General features: G+C 40.0%; 1 protein-coding gene and 1 pseudogene across 1 annotated transcript in view; both read right to left on the minus strand.

Annotated features, from left to right (window-relative positions):
* The window catches only part of Stpg2 (sperm tail PG-rich repeat containing 2), a 365,571-nt gene that overhangs the window by 321,173 nt on the left and 27,013 nt on the right, over window positions 1-17,385 (minus strand). Inside the window, exons 5-6 of the mRNA XM_075978987.1 lie at window positions 13,651-13,763; window positions 11,106-11,217 (exon numbers count right to left, since the gene is read on the minus strand). Of these exons, the coding sequence (XP_075835102.1) occupies window positions 11,106-11,217; window positions 13,651-13,763 (225 nt within the window). The remainder of the gene's footprint in view (window positions 1-11,105; window positions 11,218-13,650; window positions 13,764-17,385) is intronic.
* Window positions 6,757-7,555, minus strand: LOC142853817 (tubulin alpha-1A chain-like; annotated as a pseudogene).

Consider the following 17,385-nt stretch of genomic DNA (forward strand, 5'->3'; position numbering starts at 1 on the left):
CAGGACCTGTCCCCTGGCCCTTGAGTTAGCTTTTGGGAACATAGTCCCTATGCTGGGTTGCCACACCCAGCCTTAATTCAGGGGGAGGAGCTTATTTCTGTCTCAATTTGATGTGACTGGTTTTGTTGATACCCATAGGAGGGCTGCTCCTTTCTGAATGGAGAGGGGGGAGGAGTGGAAAGAGTGAGGGTGAAGGACAGGAGAGAGGGGAAGCTGCAGCTGGTATGTAAAATAGATGAAAAAATAATTTATTTAAAAAAAGAAAAAATCTTTCACTTTCCTTCCCAACTGCAATGCAAATTGACAATTACAATAAATAAATTTCTGAAGATGAAAATACATTTAATTAATATTATTAAAAAATTATACATTTTGGTGTTGTTACTATTACAACTTGAAAGTTCTCACAGTATGTTTCTCTTGGAAAATTACATGAAAAAAGTACGTAAATAAATACAAAGCTAGTTTTCTTTAAGGGGAAAAAAATGGTTCCTAGAACTTGTAGTGCAGATCTCCAGGACACTAGCCTCCAAGTTTCAAAATAAATAATTGAGTTGAGGTCCTGCTCACAATATCATGTGAAGACTAAGCGTTCAATAAGGTATTTTCATGAATGTAGAGTTTTAAGTACATACATGCACCCACAGCCCTGGTGAATAGTGGACAGAAGCTTGTCTGAGAAGTCACAGGAAGCCAGCAAGAACACACAGACAAATGGGCAGCATCTGAGCATGGTTGCTCACACCCCAATGCTTATGCAGAACACAACATTCTTGCAAAGTGCTTGCTCTTGCCAGGCAATGGTAGGGCACACCTTTAATCCCAGCACTCAGAAGGCAGAGGCAGGCGTACCTCTGAGAGTTCAAGGCCAGGCTGGTCTACAGAGCAAGTTCCAGGACAGGAGCCAAAAAAAAAAAAAAAAAGCTACACAGGGAAACCATGTCTCAAAAAAATCAAAGGAAAAAAAAAGAAAAAAAAGCAAAGTGTTTGCTATCACTGACCAAAAGTCTTTTAAAGATAGAATTCAAAGCTATATTTGCATATTTTAATATTTCAAGAATGAGCATTCATTTCTTTAAATCACATTCTTTTATATATAGATGCCAAGCTTGCAATATCTTAAATGTGGAGTCTTAGCACCTTATGAGGCATAATCCTGTCTGAAGTCCTGTAGATTAATGAAGGCAAATGCAGAAATGTACAGTATCTTGAAACAGATGTGCCATCAAATGTAATCATGCTAATTAGATATTAGGCCTCTATTCAGCCAATAACATTAAAATAAGATAACTGAATAAAATATACAACTACTCACACCTTATGTATAATTTAAGCATAATCTAGCCTTTTCAGATATCCACAAGTTATATTTTACTAGACACTAAAATAATTTCCATTCTCCCTAAAACAATATTTTGTATAAATTATTTACAAATGTGAATATATAAGAATTCTAGTGACAGTATCTTAATTCTCATCCTTTCCTTTTTTTTTTTTTTTGACAAGGTTTCTCTTAAAGTGTTTTCCCCACATCAAAACACGTAAATGTGGCTTGTGTGGAAGAGATGACTTTGCATGTCCTCCAGGCTGGCCCAGAGGGCAGCGTTGGCAATAATGACCCATCTGTTCACTCCTGGCAGGGAGCAAACTTCTAATGAAGACAGATGTGGGTCACCCTGGGCACACAGGCTGCAGAGTGTTAATGACCCACCTAGCGGCCACTGCTTACCTCTCCTGACTGATGGATCACCTGGAAGGTTCAGTTGGAAAAGCAAAGATGACTCTTGCGGTATTCATTCATCTTTCCAAGACACTGCTCTCATTTCCCTTACACACCTAGTGCTAGAACTTGTCTGTCAGGCCTGAACATTTCTACTACTACAGACTATACCCACTCCTCTCTGACGGACTTGATAGCACTTCTGAGGACTTACTCCCTCCTACATTTCTCTACTGATTGACTCACCAACTCCACATTATGATAGAGCAACATATATTTGTAATACACAACATGAAATATTTGTCCATCATAAAACTATTTATGAATAGTTACATATAATTTTATTGTCAACACAAATCTTTCCAAATGCTGCTTTTAAAATATTATTGAATATTTCTAGCTTCTTTAAAATTGTTTCACTCTATTCAGAAACAAGGTTCACTTATTGAGAACAACTAATGAGATACAGGTCAGTGTCTATGAAATACAAAGATGATCATTTTAGGCCTGGGGAGATGTCTCACAGCTTAAGAGCACTGACTGATCTTCCAAAGGTCCTGAGTTCAATTCCCAGCAACCATATAGTGGCTCACAACCATCTGTAATGGGGTCTGGTGCCCTCTTCTGGCCTGCAGACATACATGGAAGGAATGCTGTATACATAATAAATATTTTAAAAAAGGATGATCATTTTACTTTATAAAATTTGTTGTAGATAAGAATCCGAGAGGGCTGGAGAGATGGCTCAGAGGTTAAGAGCATTGCCTGCTCTTCCAAAGGTCCTGAGTTCAATTCCCAGCAACCACATGGTGGCTCACAACCATCTGTAATGGGGTCTGGTGCCCTGTTCTGGCCTTCGAGCATAGACACAGACAGAATATTGTATACATAATAAATAAATAAATAAATAAATAAATTTAAAAAAAGAATCCGAGAGTCAATTGCTTTTAAAATAAAGTTTTTATCACACTATACTTAAGCTCCATTGAAATAGTTCTACAAAAAAGTGACAACCTATAAGATTTCAAGATATAATCTAAAGTTAAAACATATAACTTTTTAAATGCAGAGTTCATTTATTAAAAAGGCGATGAAAGGAGACAGAGACAGAGACCCACATTGGAGCACCGGACATAAATCTCAAGGTCCAAATCAGGAGCAGAAGGAGAGAGAGCACGAGCAAGGAACTCAGGACCGTGAGGGGTGCACCCACACACTGAGACAATGGAGATGTTCTATCGGGAACCCACTAAGGCCAGCTGGCCTGGGTCTGAAAAAGCATGGGATAAAACCGGACTTGCTGAACATAGCGGACAATGAGGAATACTGAGAACTCAAGAACAATGGCAATGGGTTTTTGATCCTACTGCACATACTGGCTTTGGGGGAGCCTAGGCAGTTTGGATGCTCACCTTACTAGACCTGGATGGAGGTGGGTGGTCCTTGGACTTCCCACAGGTCAGGGAACCCTGATTGCTCTTTGAGCTAATGAGGGAGGGGGACTTGACCGAGGGAGGGGGAAGGAAATGGGAGGCGGTGGTGGGGAGGAGGCAGAAATCTTTAATAAATAAATAAATTTAAAAATTTTTTAAGAGAAATAGCATCAATGAGTAACAATTTTAATCAAGTTTGAAGTGACTACAATAGCTCATAAGCTACATTTTCACAAACTTTACTTTCTATCCACTTTTAAGACAACTGCTGATGCTTCAGTCACTGGGGTAATTTATTCTTAAAATGGCTTAGTAGAGTAAGTTCAAGTAATGCTTGAACTTCACTGAAATTATCTGGCAACCCATGACAGTCAGAAGTCATGTGAACATAGACCGTGTGTGTGTTTATGTGTAATATATATATACATATATATTGTGCTACCCCAATAATTATCCATTGTTTTCCAAAGACTGTATTGTTTATATTTTATGAGATTTTGGTCTGCTTATGTATGTATGTACTGCAAGCATGCCTAGTGCCCACAGATGCCAGAAGAGTCCATCACACTCCCTAGAACTGGAGTTACAGACAGTTATGACCTTCCATGTAGGGGTCCTGGGCAGCAAACCTTGGTCTTCTGAAAGAATAGCAAATGCTCTTAACCACAGAACCATCTCTCTAGCCCCATCCCTTAGTCACTTAAATTAATAAATCTACCTTTCCCAATAAAAAAACCTAAGTGTGAATTTTTTTAAGTGAAAAAAAATAGAGCACTTATCATAGGACCATATCAAGTTCAAAATATATTTCTAGCTATAGTATCAAAAAATATGAAGTGAATGGTTTTATTTGCATAAAGGATACATGGCAGCTTCAGACACCCAGGGCATTACCAAGAGGAAAGCAGGCAAGGATTTTTTTCAAATAGTAATAATTAATATTCCTATGCCTTTTTATAGTGGTATATTATTTGTATTTTAATAAAGAAAGCTTGCCTGAAGATCAGAGAGTAAAGCAGCCATACTAGTCAGTCATACAGGCCAGGGAATGGTGGCACACACCTTTAATTCCAGGACTCAGAAGAGAGAGGTAGTCTCTGTGAGTTCAAGGCTACCCTAGGCTACACAAGATTGAATCTAAAAGAAAAACAGAACTTACACAAAGGTGATCCCAGCATTTTGGATCACATGCCTTTAATCACAGAACTAGCGAGGCGAAGACAGGAGTGATATGGCTGGGCAGAGAGAGAAATATAAAAGGGAAGAGACAGAAACTCAGTCGAGTGTGGAATCTGAGGATTTGTGGGGACAGGATCTCATCCATTTTCTGTCTGAGGTAAACAGAGGTCAGAGTCAGTGGCTGGCTGCTTTGCTTTTCTGATCTTCAGGTTGAACCCCAATACAGATACTGGGATTTTACTACTCATGCTACAACTTTATTTTGTGTTGAGAATTTCATACATAAATACACTGTATGTATATCATTTCTATCCAGCCCTATCCACTTTTCATCACCACCACCATCCCTCTCCATCATGACTTCTTCTATAGTTACTAGTTGCATATCTATGTAAGCACATACAAAATTGACTGACTCCCATCAGGGTTGCCCAAGGTACATGTGTTTATGGCTGACCACTCAGAATTGGGAAACCACTCAGGGGACTTATCCCTAGATAAAATGGATTCTTTCTCCCTCTAAAGCAACTGACCACATGTAGCTCTTCATCTTGGGGTGGGACCTAGTGAAATTTTCCATCCAAGCTGGTATGTAAGCTGATGTAGTCATTATGCAGGTATTGTGTGGGAAACCATACAATTCATATTTCATGGGCGCAACTTTCCTGTCATGTCTACAGGACACTATTTCACAGCAATCATCTCATTCCTATGGCCTTTAGAATCTTTCCACTCCACTTACTGCAATGTGCCTTGAGCCTTTAGGTAAATAGGTTGCATTATTGATGAATCTACTGGGGCTGTGCCCCATATGGTCATTTATTCTCTACTTTTGACCAGCTGTGGATCTCTGTATTAACTTCTGTCTGCTACAAAAAGAAACTAGTTATATGAGGGGTGAGAGTGTCATCTATGGGTACAAGGATGAGTATTTATAACAGAAGCTATATAGATTTAAGAAAACCGTATTGTAGGTTCTCCTCTAAATCTATAAATTCTCTACCCACAGAATCATCATTAGGCTTACAGTACCATGTTGACGGAGGCTGATCTTCGTTCCCCGTCACCCAGACCCAAAATAATCACACAAAAACTGTATTAATTACAACATTGCTTGGCCAATTACTTGCATACTGCTAGCTAGTTTTTATATCTTACATTTATATCTTACCCATCTCTATTCATCTGCGTATCACCTACAATGCTATGGCTTACCAAGTAAGGTTCCAGGCATCTTTCTCCTTTGGCAGCTACATGGTATTTCTCTGACCCCACCTTCTTTCTCCCAGCATTCAGTTTAGTTTTCCTGCCTAGCTCTATTCTGCCCTTCTGTAGGCCAAAGCAGCTTCTTTATTAACCAATGATAATAAAACATATTCACAGCATACAGAGGAAAATTCCACATACTCTCCCCCTTTCTGCTTAAATAAAAATTCTGTAGGCAGAGGCTGCTTGTTCGTTCCCAGCTGCCCATACCCGAAATAATCACACTGAAACTATATTAATTAAAACACTGCTTGGCCTATTAACTTATGCATATTTTTAGCTAGCTCTTATATCTTAAATTATCCCATTTCTATTATCCATAAATCAACACAAGGTTGTGGCCTACTGGCAAGGTTCCAGGAGGCATCTTTCTCCTTCAGTAGCTACATGGCATTTCCCTGACTCTGCCTAATCTCTCTATGTATCTCTTCTAGCCTGGCTATATTCTGCCCTGCCATAGAACCAAAGAAGTTTCTTTATTGACCAATGGTATTCACAGCATACTGAGAGAAATCCCACATCATCTCCCCTTTTCTGTCTAAATAAAAAGGAAGGTTTTAACATAGTAAAATTACATATAATAAAGCAGGTATCAAGCAAGAATTACAGTTATAATATTTATATCTACTTTATCTTTTATCATAACTAAGGAAAACTATAAGTATAACTATCTATTCTTCAACTCCATCAAAGATCCCAGAAGGACATAATATTAACTAAGTTAACAGGAAGTGCATCACAAGCAAGTTCCAAAACTCTTGAATTGACAGAGACATCTCACTGCCTGGACAATCACACAAAGTTCTTCTCTAATATTGGATCATCCATATTCAGCCTACATGCCCAAAATATCTGGCAGACTTTTTCATGAAGCAGGAAATTTCAAAGACTGTTCTGCCTATATTGGCAGTTGTCCTGCAGAATGTCTGGCAGACTGTTTCATGAAGCAGCAATCCTGAAGAACTGTCTCACCTTTTTTTAAGACAGGGAATATTTTATTTAAAACCCATCAGTGAAATGGATAGCTTGGGTCTATGACAAATTCTTCATATTTTAAAGCATCAGTCAGTAACTGTATGGAAGCACACACTGTCACATACAGATTAGCTGTACAGACCACATTTTCTATGTTGGAACATAATAAACTTCCCTGTAAAAGCAGCACCTTTTGTGACATTTAATTTAGTATTCCTCTCCTTCTTTCTTACCCTCTCCTTCAACAGAATCCACACAAACTTCCTCATAATCCTTCTCTAGGGCAACCATGTCTTCACGGGCCTCAGAGAACAATCCCTCCTCCTCCAATCCCTTACCCACAAACCAGTGCCCAAAGGCATGCTTGGCTACATCAGATCAAATTTGTGATCTAGGTGAGCCCAGACCTCAGCAATGGCTGTAGTGTTGATCAGCATGCACACAGCTCTCTGAACCTTGATCAGGTCTCCACCTGGTACTACAGTGGGAGGTTGGTAATTAATTCCAACCTTGAAGCCAGTGGGGCACCAGCCCACAAACTAGATGGTATGCTTGGTCTTGATGGTATCAATGGCAGCATTGACATCTTTGGGAACCACATCATCACAGTACAGCAGGCAGCAAGCCAGGTATTTACCATAGCAAGGGTCACATTTCACCATCTGGTTGACAGGCTCAAAGCAGGCATTGGTGATCTCTACTACAGAAATCTGCCCATGGTAGGCTTTCTCAGCAGAGATGACAGGGGCATATGTGGCCAGAGGGAAGTGGATGCGAGGGTAGAGCACCAAGTTGATCTGGGATTCTGTCAGGTCAACATTTAGGCCTCCATCAAATCCGAGGGAAGCAGTGATGGAAGACACAATTTGACCTATCAACTTATTTAGGTTAGTGTAAGTGGGCGCTCAATATCAAGGTTGCTATGACAGATGTCATAGATGGCCTCATTGTCTACCATGAAGGCACAATCAGAGTGCTCCAGGGTGGTGTGGTTAGTGAAGATGGAATTGTGAGGCTCAACCACAGCAGTGGAAACCTGGGGCCTGGGTAGATGGAGAACTCCAGCTTGGACTTCTTTCCATAATCAACAGAGAGCCGCTCTATCAGCAGGGAAGTGAACCCAGAGCCAATTCACCCACCAAAGCTGTGGAAACCCAAGAAGCTCTGAAGCTCTGTGCACTCACTGGTCAGCCAGTTTGCAAATTCTGTCGAAGGTAAGGTCAATGATCTCCTTGCCAATGGTGTAGTGGCCACAGGCATTGTTATTGCAGCATCTTCATTGCCTGTGATGAGCTGCTCAGGGTGAAAGAGCTGGTGGTAGGTACCAGTGAGAACTTCATCAAAAACTGTGGGTTCCAGGACTACGAACACTGCCCGGGACACATGCTTGCCAGCGCCTGTCTCACTGAAGAAGGTGTTAAAGGAGTCATCTAATGGTCTTGTTACTTGGATGCCATGTTCCAGGCAGTAGAGTTCCCAGCAGGCATTGCTGATCTGGACACCATATCACCACAGTACAGCAGGCAGCAAGCCATGTATTTACCATGGTGAGGCCAATGTGGATGGAGATGCACTCACGCATAGTTGCTGCTTTGCGGCTTCCCAGAGGATGGCGGAGGCGAGGAGGAGGTGTTGCTTCTTACAGCATGACTCTGGGGCCCTGTCTCACCTTCTTTAGGCAAGTTCAGCAGTCATTTTTCTGTGGGTCCTGCATGTCCAGATCATACAGCATAGCAGCAAGCAGTCCAGGCAAGAGCAGTTTCTTGTCCAAATGGCTAACAAACTGCATAAGAAGCCTCTTCAATGCCCATCATCCTCTTGAAGCAGATTGGTGCTGCCAGGAACAGATGTGTACCACTGTCATGAAAAGTCCTAGGTTCTTAAAACATTTCAAATGCCATATTCTGTTAGCCTTTTAAAGGTTTGAAAAATTATTTACTTTATACAGATAAGTAAGTATAAATACAGATTGCAACTATAATTTAAAGGAAATTACAAAATACATAGCTACAAGCTCTTTTTGCTGGGCAAATTTTATAAAGGAACTAAAATTAACAACTAGTATTTGCTCAGATGAATACATGACAAATTACCATATCTTCCCAAGTAATTTTTAAACATTTGTTTTATTGAAAAGTAGAGATGAATGCTATGCCAGTAAAGAGCCAAAGCTTTGGCACCACCTAGTGAAATTTTACTCAGATTTTTAAAACTATTTTTCATTTGTTGAAAATTTCATATATGTACTGTACTGTTTTATATCACACCAACTCCTCTAGTATCCCCCACACTCTTTCTCATTCATGGCCTCTTATTCTTTATTTTGTTACATATACACATACACACATACATACATACATACATACATACACAGTTATAAATACAACCTGCTGGGTTCATTTAGTGTTGCTAATATGTATATGTGTTAGGGATGACTTCTTGGGACAGATCACCTATCAAGGGGCTCATTCCTGGAACAAACTGATTCTCCCTCTCTCCAGTCATTCACTGCCTGTAGCTCTTCATCTAGGGGGGCTCTCTGATATTTCCCTATCTACACTGGAATGTCAATGGCGGTGGCACTTCTCAGGTCTTGATTAGCAACCACAGCTTCCCTGTCATATACAGAAGAGTCAATCATTCATTCAGTAGATTCCCTGGTCCACTATAATTTTCAAATAAAAAAACTCAAATATACATCTAAAAATGAGATGGACATCTAAATGGGTTTTATGTTGAAGGTGAATGCAAATAAATTAAACTCATACTAACTCAGGATTAAGTATAATAAGGGGTTCCTTATTTAAGGGAAACTCACAGATCACAGTCCTCTGCATGAACAAGGAACAGGAATCAAATCTAGCATTCAGGCAACAGAGAGTGTGCACACACCTTTTTGGTACCCAAGGCCACACCCAACCTGGTCCAGCCTCTCAAAAGCCATTGGCTGAAGGAGATTCCCCATCATTATGTGAATATATCACAATTCAGAACAAACGAGATGACAATCTTGCTTTGTACAATTAAAAACCCACCCAGAATATTACGCATAGTTTTAGATACCATATTGGTGGAATACACCTTTAATCCCTGCACTTGGGAGGCAGAGGTGGGTGGATCTCTGTGAGTCCAAGGTCAGCCTAGTCTACAAGAGCTAGTTCCAGGACAGAGCTACAGAGAAACCCAGTCTCGAAAAACCAAGAAAGGAATAAGAACAAGATTCAAAAACTAAGGAGCCTCCATATGTAGTGATATTAGATTTATGTAGCGGCGTAAACGAATGCAGACAGTTTGTAAAAATATATATAGTTTTAATGTAGAAATAGACTTACAGAATCACCGTTCCCGTGGAGACCAGGAAAGTAGAAGAGACAGCTCGGAGCACGCTCGCCAAATTTATAGGCAGACATTAGCCTGAGGCGAACACGCCCCCTAAGGGGCGGGACTTATCCCTACAGATTTATATTTTAATAAATAAGCTTTCCTGAAGGTCAGAGAGTAAAACAGCAGCACTGATCAGTTTTACAGTCTGGCCAATGGTGACACACACCCTTAATCCCAGTAGCCACACTAGTTTGCCATAGAAACCAGGCAATAGTCATGCGTACCTTTAACCCAGCACTAGGGAGAAATGTAAAATGGGAGGAGACAGCTCTCAGACATAGTCTCATTCTAAGATTCCTGAAGGCAGGATCACCATTTCAGACTGAGGTAAGAGCCAGTGGCTGGCTGTTTTGCTTTTCTAACCTTCAGGTTGAACCCCGATTTCTGTCTCTGGGTTTTTATTAATTGTGCTACATCCATAAGCCATCAAAAGATTTTAAGTAAACCCAACACTTCATAATCACTTACACTTCCTAAAGAAAGTGGGATGGAAAAGACATCACAGGTTTGGTGTGGGATAGTTCTATATTCTGTCAATTATATTTTAAATAAATGCTGATTGGCCAGTATCTAGACAGGAAGTAGAGGTGGGGCAATGAGAACAGGAGTATTCTGGGAAGAAGGAAGCTCAGTCCCACAGTCCTGCTCAGACCAAGAAAGAAACAAGATGTGACCTACCTCGCTGAGAAAGGTACCGAGCCATGTGGCTAACATAGATAAGGAAAATGGGTTAATAGATGTTTTAAGAGCTAAAACGAAGCCTGAGTTAATGGGCCAATCAGTTTATAACCTAATGTAGACTCTCTGTGTGATTTTCTTTGGAGCTTACCAGGTGTGGGAACTGGGCACGACAGAAACCTCAACTAGCAGGCCCTCATGTTACAGAGGTTAGGGAGGCTTAGTTCAGTGTGAAGATATTTGAAGAAAAAGTATTGTCTACCATTGAAATAGAAAACAGGTACAGTGAGTTCCTGCTGAGACTCTCCAAGCAGAGACAGCGACCACATGGCATGTACCGTAGCCAATTCTATGGCACTCACTGAGTGCTACATTTCAGGCACAGAATACCTGAAAGAACTTTAACCTGGTGACAATGATTCAGTGACATGAGAAATATGGAAAACAGATATATATCCCTTTGAACTCACCTTTTTTTCCTCCTGCAACATTATTTGTTCATAAAGCCGTGGGACAAATACACATTCATTTTCCTGTTGCTCTTTCTTGATGTTAATATTTTCACAATGCACTCTCCTTTTCCTTTGGAAAATTCAGATAGAATTTAAGAGTTTTCAATTTTAAATAAAAAAATATTTATATGAGCGAAGATAGTTTTTTACAGCAACAGCTTCTGCTTTAGATGACATTGATAAAATCAATAGGTTGGGCCAATAAACTCACATTCTAATGAAAATGCATTTTCATATGGTTGCTTTTATTTTTTTAAAATCTGGAGCATGGAGTACTGGGGCTGCAAGGATGGTCCAGTGGACAAAGGCACTTGCTTTCAAGCCTGATAACCTGAGTTTAATCCCTGGGACCCACATGCAGTTGTCCTCTGATCTCAGCATGGGGACGAGTGCAGAGGCACATACAAACACACGAAAAGGAAGGAATCAAAATTCAGAGCACTGTTATAAAATTGTTCGAATAATTATTCCAAATGGAAAATGGGATATGAGAATTATAGCAAGAACTGACATCATCAAAGGTAACCAAAACCAAAAATTCCTAATATTCTACATACGACAAGTAGCAGTGGCATTCCCTTTGGCTGCCATTTTCTTTTAAACCACCACAGACTACATAAGTAAGTGTGCATGTTATGTTTCTAGCATAATTACTAAAAGAATAAAATACAAAGGTATACCTTTCAGTTTAGGAGAGTAAAACAATAAGAATAATGACCTGGGTATAAATTCCTCAAAGGAAGTGCCAACCTCTATTCTTATTATATGATTAAATCCAATGCTGGAAGATAGCAAGGATTCAATATTTGTTCAGTAAATGAGCTATAGCCAAGACTCAAAGCTTCCAACTATGCCCACTGCTAGCATGCAGATGTGTCTGGGTCTGGATACAGAGAAAATAATCACTGGGAAAATTCCCAGGAGAAAACTCATGCTGTGAGGAATGAGCCAGCAGAGAAGCTGGTATCCAATAAACAAAGAAGAGCAAACCACTACTCAGTATTGGGTAAAAAGTACTTGTCACAAGAACTAATAGTGGAAGGAGAGAACAGACACTGGAAAGTTCTTCTCTGATATACATGGGGGAAAGAGGAGGTTCTCACTCACTCACACACACACACACACACACACACACACACACACACAATTTAAAAAAAAACAGCTAAAGCTAACCATATGGAGCAATATAGCAGAAGTACCCCAGCTTCCCCTGAGTCACAGCTAAGCAGCCTTGTTGTGCTATGACTTAACCACAGCCTTAATTCAAGGATGTGAAACTTCCCAGCACCCCTAAAAGGATTTAAAAGTCAGGTATTTTCTTTGTTCTAGGGGTTTCTCAGAAGGCTTCTCTGGCTACCCTATGCTTTCCTATCCACGACAGCTTTCTCTTTTACTCCTACTTTTAAGCTACTCCTTTTAATGATGCTCGTCCAGGTTTTGAAGGGAAGCATCTCTTTGTCTTGAAGGCCCTGTTAACAACGGTTTTAGCATAATTTCCTTCCAAATGATTTCTCATCTCAAGATATGATAATGGTCCAGGACCCTTTCTCTTAATAAAGCTAATCCCTGCTGGTAATTATGTGTCAGCTCCTTTCCAAACCAACCACAGCCATTCATTCTTATATCAAAGAATGCCATAGTCATGAGTCTCACTAGCTCAGAATATCTTCCCAGTGTTCTGGTCAGAGAATGGAGACAAGCCAAAGGATACAGAATTCTGTCTGACCCACCTTCTTTAAGATATTGAGGAGCTTTTGTCTATTTTACATAGCACAGTACGTTTTACTGATTGGGTACATGGGATGTGTGCTCAAACAGGTCTCGGTTAAAGTCTAGCTCTGATACTTAAACAGACATATAAGCTTGAACACGTTACTTAATCTTTTCTGATGCTTGGATTTTACTAATAAAATATGTAAATAATAGTAACAACAAAGAGATTTGTGAATACTAAATGATGTAATGTATAAAAAAGAACTGATAGAATCTGGCTCATAAGAAGGCAATAGCTTTCTTAAGAATCATTCCAAGCCGAGCGGTGGTGGCGCACGCCTTTAATCCCAGCACTTGAGAGGCAGAGGCAGGCAGATCTCTGTGAGTTCGAGGCCAGCCTGGTCTACAAGAGCTAGTTCCAGGACAGGAACCAAAGCTACAGAGAAACCCTGTCTCGAAAATCAAAAAAAAAAAAAGAATCATTCCAAAATATAATACTCTTTAGAGTTTTTTGTGCTAATTTTCCTTTTTCTTAATAGGATAACATAGGATAACCTCATCTGAACTAATACAATACTTTACAGTCAGCAACTATATTAATGATGTTTAAGAAGTCTGTTCCACTCTTACTCCCTCTCCAAGGTTTTACTAAGTAATCCTGGAGGACCTGAGAATCATTATGTAACCCACTCTGGTCTTGAACTTGCAGCAATCCTCCTTTCTCTGCCTCCCACATGCAGGAATCACAGGTGTGTAGCACCATGCCCAACTGCTATTTATTTTTACTTACTGGATGATATCATACTGTCCAGGGCCAGGACCTGAATATTTGAGCAATTCTTGTCTTCCTGTAGCATTGCCAAAATGTACACCTTTGTATTTCAAAGTCGATTTAGGATAATCCTAAAATTGAGAAAGAATAAGAAAAAGAGCATGAGGCAAATTGAAAAATATTGTCAAATTTGACTGAGGTCTAATTACATAGCAAGAATATCCTTAGTCAAAGAAGTTTCACCAGTAAAACCAGGGCTCTTTAAGCTGAATACTACCCATCTGTCTCATATGTCAATCAGGATTCTCCGAGAATTGCCTCTAATATTACTCTACACTGAGCCAGGATGAACACTTTGCTCTTAGTACTACATTGGCAATTTAATGCTTCCAGAACAATGAAGAGCAGTTCCACCTCTGGAAAGAGGTCGAACATAGTATTTAGAAAAAGGAAAAAAAAATATATATATACTATATATATATATATATATATAATATGTTAATTAAACAGATTGAGAAAATACAATAAAACCAAGAGACCTCAGGCAATTAATTACACAATATTTAAAAATATATTCATGTAGTTTTATAAGAATAACAAGTAGGTAATAACAAATTAAATACTATCCTAGTTCATGATACTGCTAATATATGAGTATAGGATCATTTGTTTAATACCAAAGAAATTGTTTGTAATGGTTTAAGTAAAATGCTGCAGGTTCCCAAGTGGTGGCAAGCAACAGGCAGCGGGTCCCAAGACCATAGCAGGCCATGAAGGCAGCTGGGTCCCAGGCAGGAAGCCACATGGCAGATGAGAGACCCAGATGGATAGGCACACCCTGCAGAGTGAAGTTGGATATTTATTTAGTGGGTTATGGAAGGGAAGGGGAGAAGGGGGAAGAGCAGAAAGAGGCAGACACACACACACACACACACACACACACAGAGAGAGAGAGAGAGAGAGAGAGAGAGAGAGAGAGAGAGAGAGAGGAGAAGTAGGGAGAAGGGGGAGAGACAGAAGCTGCCTTTTCAAGAGAGAGAGGGGACTCAGTCTGGAAGCTGAAAAATCAGCTTGCCTTGGTGGACGGGGGAGGGGCCTTGTCTCTTAAAGGGAAAGGACACACCATTACATTATTTATGTCAGGAAAAAAAATCAACCAACATTTTTTTAACATTGATAAGAACAGATATCAAAGGCCGGGTGGTGGTGGTGCATGCCTTTAATCCCAGCACTTGGGAGGCAGGGGCAGGCGGATCTGTGTGAGTTCGAGACCAGCCTGGTCTACAAGAGCTAGTTCCAGGACAGGCTCCAAAACCACAGAGAAACCCTGTCTCGAAAAACCAAAAAAAAAAAAAAAAAAAAGAATAGATATCAAACTTAAGCATGAACTACAAAAAGTTAAAGCACTGGTTTTCTCAGTAACTAAAACAAGAAAATATAATGCAGTAAAAATAGGGAATTCCCTTCCAAAGGCTCTATTCTCTTGTTGTGCTATAGTCTTCTTAGTGAAATCATTTAAGCGGTCAGGAGAGATGGTTCAGTGATTAAGGGCAGTACTGCTCTGGGACCTACGTTCAGTCCCCCGTACCCACATGGCAGCTCACAACCATCTGCAATCTAAAGTTCTCTTTTATGGCCTCTGTGGGGACTTCAATAATGTGAAGCACATATATACAAGCAGGCAAAACACTCAATAAATAAATTAGCAATAAATAAATCCTATAAGAAACAAGCCACTTAAATTTTTTTTAGCAATACTGTTTTAACTGAAGGTAGGCAATAAATTCTATATTACTTATTGTTGATTTCTCTGAAAAGCTGTCTTTGTAAACTATGGGGGTCTTGTCTTATATATCTGTTGTTATGCCTGCATCCATGTCTGTGTACCACATGCATTCAGTTCCTGAGGAACCACAAAAGGCATTGAATCTCTTGGAGCTGAAAGTAGACTTATAGATGACTGTGAGTTTCCACATGAGTACTGGGAAATGAACCTGGTTTTCTCAAAGACCTGAGCCATCTCTCCAGACCATAAAATAGTTTAAAATAAGATTGAATTACTAAAACCATTACTATATATTGAATAAATCCCTATAACATAGTTTAACTACATAAAACAGTGTATCAAGTTTTCTAGGTGATTTACTATTTAAACACATTGTAATAAACTATCATTTATCATTACAAACATTATCAGTGCAACAAATAGAAATGCTAGTACCACAAAGCACAATTTCAGTTCAAACTCCTATTGGCTCTCACCTAGACTTCAAGAGTTGTATAAAAGACACACACACACACACTTTAATGGGTTCCAGAACATGCACAAGGCCCCACAGCATGTGAGAAGAGCTGCAGCTGACCTCTGTTAACATTTCTGAAAGGCAGAAGCTGGGGATGATGGTTGGATTTTTGGTAATGAATAGTCAGTGATTTCTGGTGAGAGAAGCAACATTCAAAGGCTTTGAAATGCTGTGACAGAATCCAAAAAGAAGCCACCGCATCTGGACGCAAGAGCTGAATGTGGAAAAATGGAGTCACCAGCTGTTGTGTGGCAGTTTCCTCTGAGATTAAAACTTTGCATCTTAGAGAAAAATTTGTCAAGACACAGGGTGTTAAAGGAGAGATAAAACGGCAGGGGTTCTTAGGGGGAAGCTTGTAAAGATACAGGATGTTTCTGAAGCGGCAAGAAAACAACAGGATGTTCTAACACTCTCTTCTGCAGGGAAGCTCATTAAGCTCAAGAAGTAAACAACTCAATAGCTTTGGGAAGTCACTGAAACTGAACAGACTCACTGGGTCCCTCCTTTCCAAAGTGAATATGAGCAGTCAGGATTGCTGAGAAACACTCAGACAAGCTGTGCTGCCTGGAATAGGCAGAGATGAAACAAACCATCTAGAAGAAACTGCGACCAGCAGAACTGCCTGAAAGAGTTTACATAACCTGAGCTGCCCGAGACACTCTCCAACCCTGTTAAACTGCTTTCAGGCTGGCAGAGCACTCCAGGTTTCATGAGCTGTCACCTATGCTGGGGTAGGCTTTCAGTGACATGCTGGTGGCCATATCAGAGGAACAGCAGGTCAATTGAAGTTGTATCAGCCCACCAGGAGGAAAATTCCTGATGGGTGAACCACAGACTGCAGAATGTCTTTTGTTCTGCTGTGCCTTTTTATGTTTGCCACTGACGTATTTCTCCGGTATCTGGCACGGTGTGAATGGGTAAGGAGAGATTCTCCACTGCCTGTAACGTAGTGTGTTTATCTCATGGAAATACCCTGTTCTACTGGGCATTCTTTTACCTGTTGATTATTATGAAGATGATTTCTTCCTAAACTGTGCTGTCTAATTGATAATAATAATGCTAATTTAAATAGTTTTGTTGATAAAAAAAACAAAACAAGGGAGTGTCACACAGAACATATGAGTTTCTATTGAGGAGCCATATAGACTGTTGTAGGGATAAGTCCCGCCCCTTAGGGGGCGTGTTCGCCTCAGGCTAATGTTTGCCTATAAATTTGGCAAGCATGCTCCCAGCCGTCCCTTTCTGCTTTCCTGGTCTCCGCAGGAACGGTGGTTCTGTAAGTCTATTTCGCCATTAAAGCTATATATATTTTTACAATCTGTCTGCATTCGTTTACACCGTTATAGACTGTGACTTAGGGTGATGATTAAGAAAAACAATTGAGTCTTAGTAGCCCACCTAGCTTAAATTCTTTTAACCTTAATGTTGAGAGATGTGTTCACAAGTTTCA

The sequence above is a fragment of the Microtus pennsylvanicus genome, chromosome 7 (assembly GCF_037038515.1).
Source record: "Microtus pennsylvanicus isolate mMicPen1 chromosome 7, mMicPen1.hap1, whole genome shotgun sequence".
Classification (NCBI taxonomy): Eukaryota; Metazoa; Chordata; class Mammalia; order Rodentia; family Cricetidae; genus Microtus; species Microtus pennsylvanicus.